General features: G+C 40.1%; 2 protein-coding genes across 11 annotated transcripts; one reads left to right on the forward strand and one right to left on the reverse strand.

Moving 5' to 3' along the window:
* Positions 1–1490: 1490 nt before the first annotated feature.
* On the reverse strand, positions 1491–14986 carry si:dkey-190g11.3 (uncharacterized protein LOC567059 homolog). 9 transcript variants are annotated; one of them, XM_017723384.2, is made up of 7 exons: positions 14953–14986; positions 11788–11895; positions 11515–11694; positions 7210–7314; positions 3207–3347; positions 2278–2328; positions 1491–2045 (listed from the first exon to the last, which is right to left on the reverse strand). In XM_017723384.2, the coding sequence occupies exons 3-7, from the start codon at positions 11683–11685 to the stop codon at positions 1857–1859; spliced, it is 657 nt and encodes a 218-aa protein (XP_017578873.1). In that variant the 5' UTR covers positions 11686–11694; positions 11788–11895; positions 14953–14986; the 3' UTR covers positions 1491–1856. The 9 variants fall into 9 exon arrangements, with proteins under 9 accessions (XP_017578873.1, XP_017578874.1, XP_017578872.1 ...); XM_017723385.2 differs by having other exon boundaries at positions 11788–11900; positions 14953–14976; XM_017723383.2 differs by lacking the exon at positions 14953–14986 and adding an exon at positions 12249–12413.
* Positions 14987–15836: 850 nt separating this feature from the next.
* Positions 15837–23260, forward strand: rab3c (RAB3C, member RAS oncogene family). Of its 2 annotated transcripts, XM_017723374.2 has the most exons (6): positions 15838–15987; positions 16359–16488; positions 16578–16799; positions 18818–18936; positions 20495–20619; positions 22457–23260. In XM_017723374.2, the coding sequence occupies exons 3-6, from the start codon at positions 16578–16580 to the stop codon at positions 22645–22647; spliced, it is 657 nt and encodes a 218-aa protein (XP_017578863.1). In that variant the 5' UTR covers positions 15838–15987; positions 16359–16488; the 3' UTR covers positions 22648–23260. The 2 variants fall into 2 exon arrangements, with proteins under 2 accessions (XP_017578862.1, XP_017578863.1); XM_017723373.2 differs by lacking the exon at positions 16359–16488 and having other exon boundaries at positions 15837–15987.
* Positions 23261–23360: the final 100 nt, after the last annotated feature.

The raw sequence follows: 23360 nt of genomic DNA on the forward strand, positions 1-23360 counted from the left end.
TGGCATTTTAAGCTCTTCTCTCCTTCTTGCTGGACTGTTTTCCAGCAGTTACATGACCACCTGCTGGTTGCTCAGAGTCCTTTCTACCTTTCTACCTTATGAAAATGGATTGTGTAGTGACACTAATGTTTCTTTACACCCTCATATTAGGCACTTCAACATTGTGGGCATAATCTAAGAGGTGGTGGTGCTAAGAGTTATAGCAGAGGCTAGCCCTATTGTCTGTCCAGTAAGAGATATTTCTAGTTTTGTAATGGAATTTATGTGTCATGTACTAGTGATCAGGATCTATGCAGTATGGAACATACTGATTTAGGACCAGCAACTGTACATCTTTTGGTCAGTAAGATCAAAACTGATTCTAGTCTAGTGGTGATGAATAAATCATATTTATGTTTTACAATGTTTCAGGTGCCTGAAGAATTTCCCGCACTTCCTATGGCCATGATTTAATCTTTCTTGGACGCCAGGGACCAGAGGACGTGCAGGGCTCTGTCCTGGTCCAGGTAATGATCAGTATTTATTACAGCATAAGTCAACATCACAGCTCTTTTTCAGCCATTCAGAGCAGAAATGGTGTGATTATGTTTTGAGGGGGTTTGTTGCCTGATTTACTGAGTCTCCACCTCTGTTGCTCAGACAGCGATGATAGGCCCAACAGTGTCTATGAGGCCACATTGGCCATAGTGATGTGGGATGTTTTTCAGGACCACACTGAGCAGCTCCTGGACTGCCTACATTCTATCTAGCAAGCCAAAACTCCTTTGGACCCTTCAGTCCTTTATTTGCTCTTCTGTTTTTAGCTTTCCTTTCCTTCTCTATCAGAAATGGGAATATCTTTGCACTTGCATGAAAAAAGAAACCCAATAGCTTATTAATATTTAAGCCAGTAGACTTAAAATAATTATCTACACCTCTTCAGCTTCAGTGCCTGCAGGGATCTTTATGCCTGACTTCACAGGTTTATCAACAATAGGAGCCTAATGTTAGTATTAATCTACAGACATAATTATGCCTATTCTGAAATATTAATGTATTAAGTACACTGACAACTGTTGCATTAACTCTTAAAAATGTGATTATAAATTGTTGTGAAGAGCTGTTTTCCTAGAATTTTCAGCAAAAATCATTATGGTTTATGTTGGGCTTGGTAATAACTGCTACTTTGAAAATCCTCACAGCTCCATCACACCACAAATACTGAACTTTACAGCTGAAACAAATGAAATACATGAATCCTGATTCAGATTAAAGTCTGTGGGACTTTATGGCATATTGGGTCAGAGCCATTTTTTGTGTGAGATAAACTTTGAGATTTTCATCCGTCCATTTATGCATGTATCTCTTGATCACTACAAGGTCTACTGAATCTGACAATTATAACAAAAATGCATTCCATAACTGAGTATTACATGTTTAATTTGTAAGTATACTACAACCATGTATACCCATAATACACGGTTAAGCAATTGCTGATGATCTGCAAGAAATATCACTGTAGTATTTATTAAACATGGTTCATGAAAATGGATGAGCTCATGCTGGCCACCTGGTTACAGCTCATACAGATCACACAGTAAAAATATGGCTTTTTATTTTACACTTTGGCTGACTGTTTCACAGTTAGGTTTTGATTCTGACTCATGAACTCTACAACTTCCACATTTCACATTATTTATCCATTACAGGTGTGAATAATCATAAAACAGCAGCTCAGTGCTTTATTGTTTTATATCTTACAGTTTGATGTAATAATGGCACTGCTTTTGGTAAAGCCACAGTCAATATTTTACTGCAGGTTGAAGCAATTCTGCCCTTGTGAGTTCATAAACATAAATTTGGCAGTGAGGAAATACTTAAAGATTTGAGATTTGAGGAGCTTCTGTTGAGGGTTGGCACACATGGGCCATGTCATAGGCCCAGGACTGGTCCAGTCCCTGCCCTTCAGATGCTGTAGCAGCCCAGTCAGGAAATGGGAAACGACAGGCGATTACACGGGCATCATCTCCTAACTCCTCCTCCAATTTCCTTCCCAGTACCTCCATCTGTGAAGAACCCCATACATAAAATACAAAACACAACACTGACATGTAGCATCAGCTGTGAATGATCAACCAAATGCTGTAACTTAAAGCCACATGCCATAATCCTAATGGGCAGCAGATAACTTAATTTAAGGTTTGAAACTTTTTCATGTGTTTCTGCTGTGTTCTACTTTCTGTATTGTATTTCATAAGAGCAAGACAAAAGTAAGCAAATGCATCTGCTTCTACATACCACTCCAGGTGCCAAGAAAACCGTCACATTCTTATATCCAGACAAATTGGTCTGTAGAATGTGAAATTAACAAAATCAATTCCATAATTTAAGGGCATTTAAATGTATAGTGGCTGACAGTTACAGAAATTACACCATCAATCCCTTCCATTTAAGGACACCATAAGTATTTAGACAACTCAATTGTTTCATGGCCATTTGTGCACCTTTGCATCATTAGTTCATGCACAAGAGAGATCATAAAAGGATTCAGAGTTCTAGACATATGTAGAATTCTAGATAAGGCATTTGCATTTTTGCTCTTTTCTCTTAAAAAAAATAAAGGAGAAGAGTCAATGCCAAAACAGCAGACTGTCCTGATGACAATAAATCTTAGGCATTGCCAGTAGATTATATTTGTTTATGTAAACAGTTTGGTACTTTGTTGAGGAGCAAGAACGCACCAATGAGCTAAACAATAAACATCATTAACACTGGGAATAGATGTACACTTTAAAATCGCTTTTCAATAATATGAAACCAGTTTGGTTGCAGGCAAGACTTATAAAATTGTGATAATATTTAGTCCTGAACAATTTCACAGGGTTCAGACAGTAATAGAACACTTGGAAGTTATAAATGAAAAAAATGATCTACTTCATTTCAGATGAGTACATTGTAATGAGAATATGTATTGTGCATAGCAGAATGTAGCATACCATGGCATATTAGCTGATAACCTAGCATATGTGAGCCTAGCATTCACTGAGGTAGGTATTTGGTTGATACAGTTTTGTTGCAGCCAATGTGCTTAAATAAATAAAATGTGTACATATTATCAAATATTTGACCCTTTACTATATATGTACATATATGGCCATATATCAGATGTCTGTATGGGCTATGACAAAGAGCTTTGAAACCAAAAAGCCAAATATACATAGAGATACCTTCCAAAAGTCCTCGTTGACAAATCTTGCTGTTGTCGTTGGAATTCCCATCCATCGTGCTTTAATTCTGGCGTAGCCTGTCAGAATGGAGTTTATTTCAAACCCAGTACACTGGAAGCCCAGTGATGAGGCAGCAAACACCTGCAACAATATGTTCAATGAGAATAAAGAAAGGTCTTATCTGATCTAGACCTAAATTCTTTGGTTCCTATACAGACCTAAGAGGTATAACATGATCAGGTAATCCAAGACACTACTAGCTACTTGTGGTGATTGTGTGAAAGTGTTCCACACTTGTTTTACTCCCAATAATCATTCATGGTGTAATATTAGCTGCATAGAGTTTCACTACAGTGACGTATTTAGAGGAACCAGCAGGCCATTCTATATTCTCACCATGTTTTCAGCTCAAACATTTTCCCTTACACTCTTGTCCACTGTACTAAGAACTGTGAGAACAGGACAGTGCTGCTGGCATTGTCTATATTGAATAATAAATCGTTAAATATTTATATTATTGTGGTATTACTAGAAACTACAAAAAATGGCCTAAGAGCATCCCTAAACACTTATTATCTGTAGTGGACAGTAACTCAGTAAATGTACTTAAGTAGTTTTTCATGTATCTGTACTTTACTGAAGTTTTTCCATTTCGGGTGACTTTTTAATTTCACTCCACTGCATTTCAAAGTCAGATATCTTACTTTTACTCCACTACATTTTGAGAAATCCGTCATTCCTTTTGGTTTATGTGTGTATGAAAATGTAACATGTCGAAACAAAAGAAGCACAAAGCAAGAACACGAATCAGGGCACAGCAGTCACTTTGTTTAGAGCTTGTTTTGACCTGTTGGACATACCGACCCAGTGCAGCACACAGTTCAACGTCAGTGCAGCAGCGTAAAATTTTGGCAGTGCCTATTCAACATAAATGATGAACTAACCTAACTTTGTGTAAATAGACCACAATATTGAAATATGTACACATATGCAGTCATGACTGACGTAGCTTTTTTCTGAATTTATACACTTTCATTTTATAGTAAATTTGTTTTTGCTAGTTTATGTTTAGGAACAGAAACCTACAAATGCATTATAGTAAAGGAAACTCATTTGTGAACCTAGTGTTTGTATAAATTCAGAAAAAAGACATGTCAGTCACGACTGCATATGTGTACATATTTCTATATTGTGGTGTATTTACACAAAATTAGGTTAGTTCCATCATTTTTGTTGAATAGACTCTCCTGAAGTTTTACACTGCTGCACTGATGTTGAGCCGTTTGCTGCACTGGGTTGGTATGACCAACATGTCAAAACAAACTCAAAGCAAAGTGGCGTTGTGCCCTGATTCGTGTTCTTGCTTCACACTTCTTTGGTTTTGACATGTTACATTTTTATACACACATAAACCAAAAGGAATGACAGATTTCTCAATGTGTAATGGAGTAAAAAGTCAGATATTTGACTTTGAAATGTAGTGGAGTGAAAGTAAAATGTCGCCCAAAATGGAAAAACTTCAGTAAAGTATAAATACACACAAAAAAAAACTACAAGTACTTCGTTACTCTCCACCACTGCTCATTGGTTGGTAAATGGAGCAGATCATTGGCTGAGCGAAGCCGTTCATGCTCACTGAAGTCATGAACGTACACAAGGCAAGTCTTTGTATGGCAAGCTACTGCAGTGAACTAGATACAAGGTCTTGTTGGATCTAACTCAACATGCATTACTCACAATGACCTAATAATGATTAATGTTGAAGTAAGATAAAACATGTTACTGGTCAGTTTAAACAGTCCCAAAAAGAAACAGTGCTATACAGTATGTATTTGTGCCAAGTATAATAAATATATTAGTAGTAAATAATTAACAATGCAAATTTCAAATAAGAGATTATTTTTCTGCCAATGGCATTTTTAATACCCTGTCCAGTTCAGGTTATGTACACTACTGCACACTCATTTAACCCTTTTTAGGCTGGACAAAGCAAATACATGCAACTCCTATATCCTCTGCTCATCTGATGCTTGTCCATCACAAGCATTCCTTTAACTTAGTAGGTAAGTATTTGTCAGACACTCTGGAGAGTAAACCATTTTTATTATTTTATCTTTAGCTGTGGATGGCGGTATAGCCATCCAGTCAAATGGGGGAAAATATTTATTAAGCTGCTCTTTTACTCAAACTAGATTTATTTTTCGTGGCAGTTTTGCTTAATTATGGCCAATCAAAATCTTAAATCGCTCTCCGCTAAGCTGCACCTTTTATTCTCAGCCCTCCAATCACTGCATAGCAAAAGTTTCTATCTACCATTGCCACAAGTCTTCATTTTGTTATCAATGTGTCATTTTCCTAAATAGCATGAGGTCCCAGAAGTGTTTTGATTTTTTTAGATGTTCAGGCATGCAACATACAAACTTGAGGGTAATTAACAGAATTTGCTTGTAAAATGCAGACACTGTAATTCAATTTTTATTTGTTAAAGTTGTTAAATCAGCATGCTTAAGCCTAGTTCCAATAACTGCTCTTTAGGCTACAAGCTCTTTGCTGAAAAACAATAATTCATTGTAACCATTAAATGTTTCTGTTGGTTTCTGATGGTGTCCAATAGTCAGTAATAGTATGTGTGTTTTTCTGATGGGTTGATATCACAGTGTAAAGGACTCTGTGTCCTGGGACAGATCCCAGAAGCATTTGTTGGTTTTCTGGGATCTTAGGGTGACCTACAGGAAACTAAGCCAATTCCCATTAGAATGCATAACCACCAGCCTGTAATCCTAATGGTTCTAATGGTCTTTTCAGCAGGGTTGGGTGATATGTAAATGATCCAATAGAAAATTAACAGTTCTAAGCTGTTGTATTGTATTACCTACTCATAATATACTGCAACCAGCATAAGAAAGTTCATGTTAACTAGCATATTAATGGCAGACCATCATGCCTCAAAATTAAGAAATTAACAGGTACATTTTGTTGTATTGGGTCTTGTTAACTTATGAGCAACCTTCTTTTCTGTTAATTGGGGTTGGAATAACCCACTTTTTTGTCTGGTTTTCAGGAATCAGTGAGGTCACGGAAGCAAGAGAGTAAAAGAAACAATCGAGGAGAGAGAGACGTTAAAATAAAATCAGTGTAAAAATATATCACCTGATTTCAAAGTGTATTTTCAGAAATTAACAGTTGGTGTAACACATATTCAGCAGTTGTATCTCTAAGTGATGTAGGTCACTTATTTGAAGCTTCAGCTGTGGACAAAAATATACCAGAGGGACGTGTCAAAGGAAGAACTCACCCCTGACAGACTACGTTTCTACCCATTTCTAAAGCCAAACTAAATTTAAAATTGTCGTCGTTGGTGGTCTGTCAGTTTGCTATTTACATTGCTCTTGAACTACAAAAGCCAAAATAGGACATATCAGCTAAATGGGATGTCTGATTTTAACATAATTATGATGTCATCTTCATTTGGCCAAATATATAAATATAAAACGATAAATATTTTTATAGTAAAGGATGCTGTTGGTTATTGAAGTGTTTCGGTTTATGCGAATCCAGCATTCTGGTTGATGTGCAGTCTTGATATTGTTTTGTATCAGGGTGAAAGTGATTTAAAATGTATAATAATGACTTCACTGCTGTCAGCAATTGGCTGGCTGTAGTCTAGTGGTATGACATTGCAGTACATAGCCAAATTGCATCTACCAAGTTGGCATACTCACTTTTTCACAGTCCTAAAATGTGTTTCTGCCCATGCCACTAGTTGTGGACATTCAAAAACTACATGGAAACCAATGCAAATTATCAAGTTAGTATTAATGAGAAATAGATGTCGAGGGCAGCCAACAGGTCTGTGAAAGTTACTGTCATCCTAATTATAGGATTTAGAACAATAACTGTTTTTGGGTCAAAAATATAACAAAGCTGGTTATTTCACAAGTTGATTGCTGATCGACAATGACAGTGTTCCTTAAACAGCCGTCACTCTGCCTTCAGCACTGACCAGTCTTCCATCTCCAGAGCCCAGGTCAGCCAGAGAGCCCGTTCTCCCCTGCAGGAGCCGCATGACGTTCTGGGTCTGCGCGCCACTCGAGGGCAAGTATGGCACCTGCACAGTACAGACAGCACTTACAACTGCAAGCACAACTGATGGGATGTGACAGAAATCAATAAGGACACAGCCAAGACGTGGTTGTAAACACTGTTTATGTCAATCATTCCCAACCCTGGTTCTGGAGGACACCTGCCCTGAATATGTTGGTGTTTTCCATGCACTGGATCGAGGAGGGTGGAAAATACTAAAATATTGCTGTTGTCAGAAGAAAACCTTGTATCTCCATTTTTCTTGTTTTTCAGTTTTTGACAGAATGAAAATACATGTTGTTCTTTGTGTTATCTTAATGTGTATGTTTCATGATGAATGGACTAAAAGAAACAACCCAAAATAACTTTTCTGGTTCCACTGACTTGCATTAAAAGTAAAGTATGTTTTTACCTTCTCCTGTAAAGTTACCATTTTGGAGATACAAGGCTTTGTTCCCACAGCAGCGATATGCAGGGCAAAGGCACTCCAAGACACACCTGGCATCTGGGGGTAATTTAATCAGACATTGCCCCACCAGCTCCATCATTATGTTCCACTAAATGTAGTTGAGTTAATTAATTTGTATTTTATTATAATTTTGAAACGACACGTTTCGCCTGGTAGACGAGGGCTGAAACATGATGTTCCTCATGAAGCTGTTTTGTCTCATGTCTGGAACCTGACGCTGGTCTGAGGATGCTCTAAAGGAAATGTTTGGTTAAGTGCTGCTCAACAAGTGTGTTTCTAAAATAATCTCATCTATATCAGGTACAATAAATATGACATTAATGTAGGACATCACATCACCCACACTGGTGCCTACTGTGGTCTACTATAAATAAGTAGCCACGTTTACATGCAACCTGATCATCTGTTAATAATCCGACTAACAGCTCAATCGGAATAGAATACGTCCATGTAAACACCTCAATCGGAACAGACTAAACCTATTGAGGCCATTCGGAATACAATTTCTATCCGATTGAAAGAGGAGGGTAAACCCCTAAATAATCCGTTGAATAGAAGAATAATGTCTGTGTAAAACACTTGAATCCGATCTAAATAATCCATTAAATAGAGGAACAGTAACCGTGTAAACGCCTGAATCCGATCTAAATAATCCATTAAATAGAGGAACAGTAACCGTGTAAACGCCTGAACCCGATCTAAATAATCCATTAAATAGAGGAACAGTATCCGTGTAAACGCCTGAACCCGATCTAAATAATCCATTAAATAGAGGAACAGTAACCGTGTAAACGCCTGAATCCGATCTAAATAATCCATTAAATAGAGGAACAGTAACCGTGTAAACGCCTGAATCCGATCTAAATAATCCATTAAATAGAGGAACAGTAACCGTGTAAACGCCTGAAACCGATCTAAATAATCCATTAAATAGAGGAACAGTAACCGTGTAAACGCCTGAAACCGATCTAAATAATCCATTAAATAGAGGAACAGTAACCGTGTAAACGCCTGAATCCGATCTAAATAATCCATTAAATAGAGGAACAGTATCCGTGTAAACGCCTGAATCCGATCTAAATAATCCATTAAATAGAGGAACAGTATCCGTGTAAACGCCTGAATCCGATCTAAATAATCCATTAAATAGAGGAACAGTAACCGTGTAAACGCCTGAATCCGATCTAAATAATCCATTAAATAGAGGAACAGTAACCGTGTAAACGCCTGAAACCGATCTAAATAATCCATTAAATAGAGGAACAGTAACCGTGTAAACGCCTGAAACCGATCTAAATAATCCATTAAATAGAGGAACAGTAACCGTGTAAACGCCTGAATCCGATCTAAATAATCCATTAAATAGAGGAACAGTATCCGTGTAAACGCCTGAATCCGATCTAAATAATCCATTAAATAGAGGAACAGTATCCGTGTAAACGCCTGAATCCGATCTAAATAATCCATTAAATAGAGGAACAGTAACCGTGTAAACGCCTGAATCCGATCTAAATAATCCATTAAATAGAGGAACAGTATCCGTGTAAACGCCTGAATCCGATCTAAATAATCCATTAAATAGAGGAACAGTATCCGTGTAAACGCCTGAATCCGATCTAAATAATCCATTAAATAGAGGAACAGTATCCGTGTAAACGCCTGAATCCGATCTAAATAATCCATTAAATAGAGGAACAGTAACCGTGTAAACGCCTGAAACCGATCTAAATAATCCATTAAATAGAGGAACAGTAACCGTGTAAACGCCTGAATCCGATCTAAATAATCCATTAAATAGAGGAACAGTATCCGTGTAAACGCCTGAATCCGATCTAAATAATCCATTAAATAGAGGAACAGTATCCGTGTAAACGCCTGAATCCGATCTAAATAATCCATTAAATAGAGGAACAGTATCCGTGTAAACGCCTGAATCCGATCTAAATAATCCATTAAATAGAGGAACAGTAACCGTGTAAACGCCTGAATCCGATCTAAATAATCCATTAAATAGAGGAACAGTAACCGTGTAAACGCCTGAAACCGATCTAAATAATCCATTAAATAGAGGAACAGTAACCGTGTAAACGCCTGAAACCGATCTAAATAATCCATTAAATAGAGGAACAGTAACCGTGTAAACGCCTGAATCCGATCTAAATAATCCATTAAATAGAGGAACAGTATCCGTGTAAACGCCTGAATCCGATCTAAATAATCCATTAAATAGAGGAACAGTAACCGTGTAAACGCCTGAATCCGATCTAAATAATCCATTAAATAGAGGAACAGTAACCGTGTAAACGCCTGAATCCGATCTAAATAATCCATTAAATAGAGGAACAGTATCCGTGTAAACGCCTGAATCCGATCTAAATAATCCATTAAATAGAGGAACAGTAACCGTGTAAACGCCTGAATCCGATCTAAATAATCCATTAAATAGAGGAACAGTAACCGTGTAAACGCCTGAAACCGATCTAAATAATCCATTAAATAGAGGAACAGTAACCGTGTAAACGCCTGAATCCGATCTAAATAATCCATTAAATAGAGGAACAGTAACCGTGTAAACGCCTGAATCCGATCTAAATAATCCATTAAATAGAGGAACAGTATCCGTGTAAACGCCTGAATCCGATCTAAATAATCCATTAAATAGAGGAACAGTATCCGTGTAAACGCCTGAATCCGATCTAAATAATCCATTAAATAGAGGAACAGTAACCGTGTAAACGCCTGAATCCGATCTAAATAATCCATTAAATAGAGGAACAGTAACCGTGTAAACGCCTGAAACCGATCTAAATAATCCATTAAATAGAGGAACAGTAACCGTGTAAACGCCTGAATCCGATCTAAATAATCCATTAAATAGAGGAACAGTATCCGTGTAAACGCCTGAATCCGATCTAAATAATCCATTAAATAGAGGAACAGTATCCGTGTAAACGCCTGAATCCGATTACACTCCAATCGGACGAGTAAGTCCGTTCTGCGCATGCGCGGCGCTTCATAGAGAAAGGTTTATCCCGTTCAGCATGGCGGAGCAGAAGCTGGTCTGCAGAGGAGACGAAGTTCATACTCTGAGCTTTAAAAGACGGCGGTGGGACGGACGGCCAGCTTCTGTGTCTCAGAGTACGACGTCTTCCTCTCGCCGCTTCCTTTAGAAGTACATGTGAAGGGCGTTTTTCTGAGTCTGACATCAGTTTAAAGCAATTAAAACCACAAGCGCGTCAACTGAAAACTCATCTGACGCCCACTGGACCTCACGTGATGTTCGTCGTCATGGTAACGCTTACTCTAAGCGCTGCGCCACGCATGCGCGTCACTTTGCATCGGATTACTTGTAGTGGGCACGTAAACGAAGATTTTCATCGACTGTTGAATAGAGGGAGCATAAACACCTCAGTCTGAATCTGTAATCCGGCTGTATTCAATCGGACTGGCGAAAATCTTTGCATGTAAACACAGCCCACGAATGACAGATTTTTGAACGTGTGGTAAAATGAAGGCTTTTTTGTTCATTACTGTCATTGGGGATTGTTCCCACGGTAACTCGGTTAACCATCACTGGGCCCAAGCTTGGCCTTCATCTGTGTTTATTTGAGTGCATGGCTCTCTCTACACATCAATCACACAAACATACAGTAGGCTTTTCTGCCTTTATTTAAATTATTTATTTATGCTTTAGTTCTGGTGTCGAGTCTCTTAGAGGACAAGGCTTTGGAGTAAACCACCTGCATACCCACATACCTTCAAATTTATTGGCACTTTCCGAAAGCCAGGGAGTGCGAAAATACTCCAAAGCCCATAAAAGCTCATTAGCAAAGCTCCTGAGGCAGCCGTGAGGATTGGCTTGTCTGGAGAGTGATGAGAGAATCTGGACCTATTATCCTGAAGAATGACTTCAACAGAGTCCTCCATGGTCAACCCCTGAAAATCATTTCCAATACACAGCTTGAATAAGTTATATATTCTGCTGAACAAATATGTTTCCACATACATAACACACATGGGTTTACTTACCTGAACATCCAAATCAGTTGACCTCGGATCATCTCACTACAGGAACCAAGGCAAGGCTTCAGAAACCCACCCTCTCAACCCTGCGCACCAGTTTGGCTCTTGTTGGCACTGTGCTAAGAAAGTCCACTTTTGGTTAACTGTTTTGTTTCATGGATTTAAAAAAACTAGACTCGTTGACATTGGCTTTGTGTTGTAAAAACCTCACAAATCACTATCTTTCACCCACCCTAATCTCAGACATCAAGCAGTGCGTTCATAATCATTTCCTGTAAGAACTTTCTGTGAGGGAGCTTTTAGAGGCTTTAAAACAGGAGTGTACAGCTCCTGTCCTGAAGAGCCAGAGTCAAGCTTAGCTTGGTCGTTTTGCTACTTAAACACACCCACTAAACCTGGCAATTAACAAATGGGTGTAATCAGGTGTGTTTCAGCTGATAACTCACCAACCCCTGCTGGATACCCACCCTCCAGGACTGGAGCTGTGTACTATTAAGCTTTTCAGACGTCTGGTTCCTATCATCACCACTGTGAACACCAACCTTCCTTCCAACAAAGTTTAGTTCCAAACCTGCTGCCTTCTCCCCATACTTTTACTCTCAGGCACCCCATCCAACCAATAATGAACTTCTGAAGTTAATTAGCTGAAGCAGGTGTGGTAGGTTCTGGTTTGACCAACAAGGTGTCCCAAAAAGTTGACCTCGTTTGAGATGCGAGTATCTGAGTAACTACATTTCTAAGGCAAACGAAATTAAAGAGGCTTCATGATGAACAATACAGAATTTATTTATCAAAACCCGAACTAGAAATTCAGAGGGATGTAGATTTTATAACCGATTTCACAAAGCCCGAGTGACGAGATCTTCCGATACCGGTGGTCGTCCGGACCCCTTTGCCCCTCACACACAGCCTTCCTCTTTGAATTGTTGTGCCGTGTCCAAATCTGCTTTTCAGCTGGTGCATTTTCATCGAACTTTTTCGCACACGGCGCTGCACTCGTGTCTGACTGAGCGCATCCTCACACACAAAACGCCCGTTCTGCCTTTCTCCAACCTGAAACCATGAAAAACTAAACTGGGTTAGTTTAACGGGCTGCTGTTACACTAAGAAATGACGTCACCCTGTATATTTCACACGGAGGCAGGTCTCCAGGACCAGAGTTGTCAAGCACTGCACTTCACATTAGACGCTCCCGGTGTCCAGCACAGCTCGGCGGTTTCTCTCCAGGGATCGGCAACCAGAACGTTAAGCCCTTTTCACAGCACGCGGTAACCGCGCCGCTCCTGTATTGATGAGAAATGCGGCGATGTGCTGTGAAATGCGATCTGCACTAATAACTACTCAACAAATGTAGCTCCAAGTCTTTGACCGGCTGACTGCACTGCCTTGAGTCGCTAATGTTGTGAGCACACGGGCATCACCTGGAGAGCAGGCCAGAAACGGTCAGAGCAGCTATCTCTTATTGTTGATCTCTTTTTCTCAGCTACCTAATGTTTATATCAAGAAAACTGACTATGCAGACGGTCATATTGCGTGAAAACGCGACACAAACGGCAACCGCTCCCGCTACGCAGCGCGCGCGTGTCGCGTCCGGTGTGAAATCGGCTACCAAGCGGGGCGGTTCCGGCGTGCCGCGCCGCGTCTGGTGTGGAATCGGCTTTAGGAGAGCCAGTCTGTCCTTTCAGCAAAAAACAACCACCTTGGGAGCCACAATAGTTTGTCCATTTTAAACTGTAAATATGTCTTAGTTCGTGTTAATCTACTAAACCTGTGTTACCCTGCTTTAAACTTTAGGCTCAGCTATAGCCGCTTTTCCCGCATCTCCAACAGGAAACCCTCCGCAGAAGTGATGGTTCCTAGTAAAACGTCTCCTAATGATCGGGTTTTGACGAGGCTCGTCAGCTTCTCATTCTGCCTGCCAGCTTCTGGTTCGAATTTTTCCGTTCCACCTTAAATGGTGCTTGAGGCGCCAGACTGTCACTGTTGTGCCGTTTAAGATGGAACGGAGCTGCGTTTAACAGTTTCTCGTTACAGTATCAAGAAGCCAGTTGGAGTGATTATAAATTAAGTCTGGTGGTCTTTAAATTCTCAATATTCGTCTTAAATCTCTGCGTTGCTATGGTGATGAGCAGTCCTGAGCCAACTTCTAGGGTTAAAGGTCGGTGAATTAGTAATTATAGCTCAACTCCAGCATTTAAGACCATTTATTATTAAAACTGTTAGAATGATCAGCAGAGCTTTATTTTACTGCCAAGGGAAGATTGTTTGTTTTATTTTTACCTAAGAATCTAATTCTGCTGTGGAGCCACCTGTTGCCCCAACATCCAGACCATCCTCAACGTTGCCACCCTTTACATTTACGGCATTTTGGCTGACGCTCTTATCCAGAGCGACTTACAACTTGCTCACTTTACATACGTAGGCCAAGGCGGCATTGAGAGTCTTGCCCAAGGACTTATTGGTATAGTGTAGGGTGTTTGTTCAGGTGGGGATTGAACCCCAGTCTACAGTGTAGAAGGCAGAGGTGTTAACCACTACACTATCCCAACCACTCTCTGCCCTACTCAAACACACTCACTAAACCTGGCAGTTAACAAATGATGGTCATCAGGTGTGTCTGAGATGACTCAAACTCCAGAACTGCAGCTGTGCCCCCCTGATCTTAATCATTTAATTATGCACACATTTTAAAACATCTGTGAAATTCCCCATCGGGTTGTAGGGATGCAAAGTGCAAGACAGGGACGGCAGGGGCCGGCTGGTTACTGGGTTCATGAAGACAGGAGACTCGATGGGAAAGGCACTTGTACTGGTAATATTACTGTAAATCCAGGAGGGGGCGCCAAGACTCCATGTTTTCTCGCCAAGCACGTTCTAGAAAAGTTTTGATTTTAACGACACACACAGTCCAAACACTGAGCCAGCAAAGCTGAACCAGACCAGAAGACTAGTTACAGACCAGTTACAGGCGTTAGTGCATGTAAATATGTCGGGGACATAAAGACACTGACAACTACAACACAAAAATAAAAGCAGCTGGTTTATTACACCACACAGACACAGGAGCTTCCTGCTCAACTGGTCTGCGCGCCACAAACGGCAAGTTAGTCCGGACTAAATTACAAAATACAGCGCATTTTTTCCCACAAACGCAGCAGCTACGTGACCTACCTGAAAACAACACTGCTGTCCATGACCATCACGGTCTGTGGGCTGGGTAGAGACCAGCCAATCAGAACGAAGAAGGAATGTCTCCGTCGGGATTTGTAGTTCAGAGACATCTAACTCCTCTGCTGTAGTCTAACGCTTGTTATTCACTGATTACTGGTTGTAGTTGTATGTGCCTATACCCACCACATTTTAAATGGGACTGTGAAACAGCTCAGGTGCTCTGTTTTATAATAAAAAAACACGAAATCTACGTATATATTTGGGATGCCAGTGGAAAAAAATCTCCACATTAATTATTTGGAAAACCACGATCTGAATAATCTCATCTATTTACAACAGCAAAAGGCTGATCATGTGCAAATTCAGTTAGATTTTCTTTTTTCATAAATTCAATAAGAATATTTTTTACATGTGAAACCAGTTCAATTCACTAGGAAGTCAATTATAACATGTAATAACTAGAATTTGTACCTATTTGATTCATGCTCGTATTTCTCATATTAAAGCGGATTAGGAAACGTTATGCATTCTCAAAAATGAAAACAGAAGTCTTACAGCGCAGTATTTCCTTCTAAGAGGGACATTTTTCTGATACGTTAATGTTAGAATTAAAATTTTAACGTCAAAATAATACCTTTACTATTAATTGTATTATTAGCGTTGGTGTATTATTCGGCTTAAGTATTAATAACATTTTTACTTGTTTAAATTAAATTTCTGACGTATGAAATCCCGGATTTGAAGATAAAACGGCTTTCTGTAATAATAAATCCAGGCTGCTTCAGCGAGGCCGAACACCGTCTCCGCTCAGCTCTGCCCCCTTCTGGACAAACGGAGCGCTACTGCGCAGAACCAGGAGCCGATGAGGATGAATGGAAATGGGAGGAGAGAGAAAGGCTGTGACGTCCGAAGCATCAGTTGCGTTTAGCCGAGGGTTTATTCCAGAAGCTGCGTCCACCTCGACCAAAAACAGACGGTTTAAGGCAAGATCTGCCTTTTATCTGCAAAGGTCTAGAGATGGATTTATACGGAAAGGTAAGACCTCTAACTAGGTAAACACAACGCGTGTCGAATGGGAGCAAAGAGTAAAACAGACTAATCAGTTAAGTGAAATGTCGTATTTTTAAAGTAGCGATGTAAAGGCTTCAGCATTGTAACGACCGGAGAAGTACAAAAGATTAGTCTGCAAACGAGTCTGGAGTTGGCTTGCTGTTCTCCAGCTTCTGTGAATTTTCCAGTTCCACCTTAAATGGTGCAGCAGTTACATTCTGGCGCCTCAGGCTTCGTCTGGATGAAACTAGTGCGAATTAATGAGGAGCTGAGCTGAGCTGAGCTGAGCAGGCTAACATAGCTTTAGCTGGGCCTGAGTGGTGAAGTCTTGTCTCTGTCCTCTTTACCTGTTACAGAGCTGCTGTGTGGTCTGTTTAAAGGGTCTCGTCTTATCCAAACACTAATGGAAGGATAAGTTAACGTCAGTTGCTTGTACTAGAAACCCCACAGAATCCTCATCATTTCAACCAAGAGCATTCATTTCAGGTTAATAAGGCTTCAGTGTCTCCTTTTTTTGTCTAATTGGTTCTACCTAAACCTAAATCTCTGTCTCTCTCCCCCCTGTCTGCCTGCAGATGGCTGCCACTCAAGACGGCAAACAGAACGAGAACTCGGACCAAAACTTCGACTTTATGTTCAAGCTGTTGATCATCGGGAACAGCAGTGTTGGGAAAACCTCTCTGCTGTTCCGCTACGCGGACGACGCCTTCACCTCGGCCTTCGTCAGCACGGTGGGCATCGACTTTAAAGTCAAAACCGTCTACAAGAACGACAAGAGGATCAAACTGCAGATCTGGGTGAGCAGCTCTGAGCACGACGCCTTAATGCGCTGCTGTGCATCACAGCCACATTACTGGAGAATGTTTAGCCTACAGGAGGTGCAGCTGATGTAAGTGTGGGGCCACTTTACCTGTTCTTAATGCTCACACGTTATTGAACAACGTGGTTGTCTATCCATCCATCCATCCATCCATCCATTCTTCATCCCTCCTTCTTTCCAGCTCTGTCAGTCTTTAATATTTTTTTGTCTACCTGTCTGTCTGTCTGTCTGCCACCCAGCGTTACTTCCTTTTTTGATTCACTCATTCATTAATCATTCCCTCCATCCTTTCCTCCATTCATTCTTCATCCCTTCTTCTTTCCGTCTCTGCCAGTCATCCACCTTTCCTTTGATGTATGTATCCTCAGTCCTTGCCTCAGTCCATCACCTATCTATATATGCATCTGTTCATCCATCCTGCCACCCATCCATCCATCCAAGCACTCATTTGTACTTCCTTTATGCTTTCATCCATCCATTCATGAATCATTCCATCCACCCATCTATACTTATTCATCTACCCTTCCATCCATTCATTCTTCATCCATCTTTCTTTCCACCCACCTTTGTGTGTCTGTTCATCTTTTATCCATCCTCCCATCTGTCTATCCACTCATCTATCTGTGCATCCATTCATCCATCCTACCATCCATTCATCTGTCTGTACTTGGGTTTTATGCTCATAATTCATTGTTCCATCCATTCATTCATACATACATGTATCCATCTATCCTTTCATCCATTTATTCTTCATCCATCCATTTTCCATGTCTTTAATCCATCCTTTGTACGTCCACCTTTCTTTTTATGTGTTGATTAATTTGTCCGTCCGTCCGTCCGTCCGACCGACCGACCAACCGACCGACCATCTGTACTACTTTTCATGCTGTCATTCATTCACCAGCCATTCCATTCATCCATCCATCCATTTATAAATGAGTTTGTTTACACTGCACATTTTCTTCTAAAATTAAAATTTTTTTGCAAACAACAGATTAAAGCATGGATATGTAAATATACAAAACTAGACAACAAGAATACATAAACTTATGAAGAAATCAAGGGCGTAAAGAAACTGTAGCCAGAGGGGCCGTGGGGCTGTGAAAATATCAGGTGGAGAGATGAACACTGGGCTTATGGAAAAAGAGATAAGCATCTCGTACAGATGGTCATTTCCAGACCTTGTGTCTCGTTATCAGCCGCACAGCATCCAGGCTGCTGCATGTGTTAGATCACAGCAATCTGTCCGCTTTTTAATATTTTCACTGCTGAAGATGGACAAGTGTGTCTTTAACGGGCGACCTACATTCAGTCCTATTACAATTACCAACATGTCCATCTGGTCTATTGTGATTTGTAGTCTTAGTGAAGCTGCTGTTTTATTTCGGTATGATTTCCCACACAAGATTTCTCTTGTGATTCTCAAGTATCTTTTTAGCCTCAGATGGGAGTTAATCCATGTCCTAGAAACCAGCTCTTCATTTTACTGTCCTGTAGTACCTCAGTTCAGTTTCCTGGCTTTCAAAGAGAGGTGTGCCAAAACAAACATGACACACACCTTCTTCCTCACTGCCTGCGGCTGTGGAGACTAGTAATGCAGAGGGTAGTTTTGTGGATCACTTTAAAGTCTAGATCATTTTCTAGTTCATTGCATATCTTTGCTGTCATTAGGAAACCATGTAACATTAATTTGTAATTTTTTTTTACATCGTTTGAAAATGTCAGATGTCATTTACATTGTGTGAGCGGTTAGTGGTGAATGGATAGAACTGGGCCTAACATCATCTAAGATGTTATGTTATACTTCAAAATAAGTGCACTTTTCCTCCTCCTGCACCGCTTTCTCACGACAATTTGTTTGTTTAGAGAAATCTCAGTTCCATTGGAAAATCCATTGCTCAGCTGTAAAACTGTGTTCAAGGCTTTGCTTGGCTGACCATAATTGAACAAGTCAGTTGAATGTAAGTAATGGTAGCTTTGCTACTTCTTGTGTAGGACACAGCCGGCCAGGAGAGGTACAGGACCATCACTACAGCCTACTACAGAGGAGCTATGGGCTTCATCCTCGTGTATGATATCACCAACGAGGAGTCTTTTGCTGCTGTGCAAGACTGGTGAGTTGAAGGGGGCTGAAAAGTCTACAGTTTGCATCCAAAATAAGGTAGAGATATATACTGTATTATCATGTATACATATAGTTATTTTATTAGTCTTAAAGGTAGAACAAGAACTGTAAAAACACAGAAAAAGCGATGACAATTTACATAATATTTATATATGATATAAAGCAGTCTATAATACAAGCGCATGTAGATATTGTACACATGTATGCATCATTCCAGTAAGATAATGAGGGGAACAAGATTGTTTGATTAGAGGGATACTGAATGATTGCAGAGTGCTCCACCCATAAACATGGAGTAAACCATGAGTCTGCACTTTGAGCATGGAGGATTGTTCATTTCTAATCTATTTACACTTAGATACAGGTTAGTGCATGAATGTACAGCGCTAGTCATTTAGATTCAGAGGTTGCAGCACTTCTGTTTTAGGTGTGACTCCATGGGAAGAGGCAGTTTTTTCAGGTTAGCTGTTCCCTCTCTCTCTCTCTTTACCTCCACTGTGATTGGGTATCTGTGTGTGCACGTAAATTACATTCTTGCTGCATATAGTTTTAATCTTGCTCGCCCCACAAATGCTCACATTGCTTGACACCTTTGATAGCCACAGTATGACTTTACCAAATACTAAGTGTTTGCATCATGTGTCAGCCGATTTCTACCCACTTTAGCCAATAACGCCTAACACTGCGGTTACTATAGTAACTCCCGGTTGAACGTAACTTTACCTGTGTAATCTGATTGTGCAACCTCTGCCAGAAAATATTTGGAACATTTCTAGTATCTGTAGTCATTTTTATGTTTTTGACAGTTAATTTGCTACAGCTAGCTTTTATCAGTGTGAACGCTGCTATCATAAGGGTCTGTATGTTAGCAACGTTCACACTGTTAAAAGGTGACTATCACAAGGCATAGCTGTGTATTTATTATGCAGCCTTACTCTTCATCTGCTTGAGGATGGAAGATGTATGCTTTTGGGACTTAGGACTTTCAGGATGCTGGTGCCGTCCTCAGGGGCTGTGTGCAAGTCTCCTTATGATTGAGCTGAGAATTAGGGGACGTTTTGGTAGCTGAAGCAGACACACCCGTTTCAAGCTGTGTTGTGTTTACACTGAGCTGTAGTCTTATCTCCCCACAGCAGAGGAGCACAATTAAGGAATGCCAAGAGAGAAAAAGTGTGGATTGGGAGGTCAGAACGAAGCAGGAGTTGGCAGTTACAAATGCCGCTCAGACAGAAAGGGCAGTTTTTCTGTGCTTGTGCCATGTTAGAATGGTTTATTTTGATGCAGATTTGCAGCTTATTCATTTTGAGATTTTCAGTTATTTAGTAACTGCTGTGAAAATGATATGTAGGTTATAGTTATGCACAGTGAGGAATTGTGCTTAAAGGGTGATTTGTGTGCAGGGTAAAGTGTTTATATTTTTATATAAATATTTTTATGTATTTATATGATATGCTCAAGTCTCTTGATAAAGTGGTGAGTATCATAAGGAGACTTGTCTGTTTAGTGTCTGCTGATGGGTTCTGAATGTCTGCCGTGTGTCCTCTCAGGTCAACTCAGATTAAGACCTACTCTTGGGACAATGCCCAGGTGATCCTGGTTGGAAACAAATGTGACATGGAGGAGGAGAGGATAGTCTCTGTGGACAATGGAAGACTGCTGGCAGAACAGCTGGGTGAGAGACGCTCCTGATGTGTGTGTGTGTGTGTGTGTGTGTGTGTGTGTGTGTGTGTGTGTGTGTGTGTGTGTGTGTGTGTGTGTTTGGTATCTGGGACAAAAGGGGCTCTGAAGTGAGAGAAATGCAGTGGGAGTGCAGTAGAAATGGAAGAACTCAAATATATTAGGCCTGTCAGAGGCAGAAAGCTGATCTAGAATCAGCTCCAAGTTGTCCAATTGAGCACAGACATAAAGATGCGAGGGGAAAAACCTTTTCTACTTTAGCAGCCTAAAAAACTGTTTGGACTGGATTCATTTTTCATGAGGAGGTGCAGCAACGTTATTACTCCCATCTGCACTCGCATAACTTTTTACAGACTGCACATTCCCATATATTTAAACTTTGCAGGGGTGTTTACCTACTATAAAAAGATCTACAGGAACAGATATTGTTTTATTATAGTTTCGAGAAGTTTTTGGTCTTAAATGTGTTTATCTAAATCATTAATGATTAAAGGTGCATCTGAAGAAAATGTCTCTGAAGAAAATGCCTTTTCCCCTTATTTGCTGCTGTTTTACCTTTACAAGCCAAAAATCCAGAAGATACATGCAGTTTGTTTTAGATAATAAATACAATCACTGTATTTTCATGGCAGACATTGCAACCCCTGGTTAATATCATCACCTCTACAAAGGAATCGGAGCTGATCTCTCTCTCTACAAACGGCCATTTCATGTCAAACATGACTTTATTCACGTCTCACTGAATGAATTATGCTGCGGAGCCCTGCGGGTGACTTCCTCTGTAAGTAAAACTAATGCTGGGCCATGCTGTATTAATGTATTGGAACGAAATCCTAATGCGTGGCTGCGACTTAGAAAGATGTGGTCATAGCCACGACTTAGTAAGGCATGGGAACGAGTTCATGCCTTATTAAGCTATGGTCAAGGCTTAATAGTCTCTTTCCCACACCTTACTAAGTCGTGGCCACCGCATTAGGATCTCATTCCCACACCTTAATAAGATGAGGCCATGACTTTATTATCTTGTGCCCATGTCTTACTAAGTGGTGGCCATTGTTTTTATTGATACAGGACGTCACCAGCAGGGCTCAGTGTTATGCAGTTATTTTCAAAACTCTTTAGAATTAAGTATGGAGACACTCTAATAAGCACTTCAGAGCTGTCAGGACAAAACCTCAGATCTCCTTTTTTGTCGTTTTTCAGTTTTTGACATAATTTGATGCCTGTTGCTCTGTGTGAATTACATGATGAATGATGAAATGAAGTCTGGTTCCATTGACTTCTGTAAAGTTATAATGTTGGTAATACAAGGTTTTGTTCTTACAACAGTGACTATTCTCTGCTGCCCAAATCATGTCAGTAAGCGTTGACCTTACAATGTACAGTGCTGAACATTAAACTTTGTAATAGTCTATGACAGAAATTTACCCCTGTAATTTGGATTTACATGGTGATTTAGATGATTGGCTGTACATTCCCAGCTAATAATAATAATAATGTTGCTATGGAGGACTCTGCATTCACTACAGCAAGGTTACATATTTAGGATAAGAGAAATTATGATCAATGTTAAGACGACGACTTCTTGTGAGCAGTAGAAACTATTCCACATGGATATTAGTTTGCTGTGGTATCAATGCATAAATTGAGCTCTCTGTAATAATATATATATAAAACAAATATCCTGTGGAGACATTCCAGACATATATCTGCAACATTTGCCCTGTCCAAATAATTTCATCTGTGAAGTCTGATAAACATGCACTTCCAAAGTTCTAATCTGTTGGTCGCCATAGTAACACTGAGAGAATAAAAACTACTTTTCTTTAAAGGTTTCGAGTTCTTTGAGACGAGTGCCAAGGACAACATCAATGTCAAGCAGACCTTTGAACGTTTGGTGGACATCATCTGTGCTAAAATGGCTGACAGCCTTCAGACGGACCCTGCTGTAACCACGGGAACTCCCACAACCAGACTGACCGACAACCCGATGCCTCCTCAGCAGTCCGACTGTAGCTGCTAGCGTTACTCACGCAGGTCATGTGCATTTGTGGCTCCTGTGCTGTTGCCAAGCTCCTGTATTTGAAGACATCACCAAGCCCCAGGCCAAACTGTAGGCAAGTTAGATGATCTCTTAATTCTGAAAAATATTAGGGCCGATTTTCCTCACAGAGGCTAAATATAAACCTGGACTCCAGTCATCAGCGTGGAGTCCTCAGTTTAGCTTTCTCTCTGGAAAACCTAACTGCTAACTGTAGGGTACAGTGAAGTTGTGCCAAAATATCAGTGTCAAAGTTACCTGTCTGATAAAGCCATTATGTCATTGTATAGGCCTTATGCATTGAGGTTTATGTAATCCCAGTAATCTCCTAAACTGTGCAATATCCTTTATGTGTCATTTTAGAGAAGAAGCCATGAGCTGAAATCAGCTGTATTTATTCCCGCTTGTCTCAGGGGAACTGAATCTGTGTGCTCTTTCTACCTAATGTATATGTATATAGTTGTTCAGCCTTTGTTTAACTTATTGAACAAGCTCTGTTTTGCATTCACTGATTAGTTGACTGGTTACTTTGTGTGCCCTAGTATATATTGTATAAGTTATAAGAACCGATAAATAAATGTGGCCTTGAAACTTGTTTTTTGTAAGTGTTGGAATCTCATTCACTCTAAATGGAAAATCAGTAGAATTCCCCTTTAAGTGCGCACACACACATTTTCTACCTTACCCTGGGTTGT

Source organism: Pygocentrus nattereri, chromosome 28, assembly GCF_015220715.1.
Source record: "Pygocentrus nattereri isolate fPygNat1 chromosome 28, fPygNat1.pri, whole genome shotgun sequence".
NCBI lineage: Eukaryota > Metazoa > Chordata > Actinopteri > Characiformes > Serrasalmidae > Pygocentrus > Pygocentrus nattereri.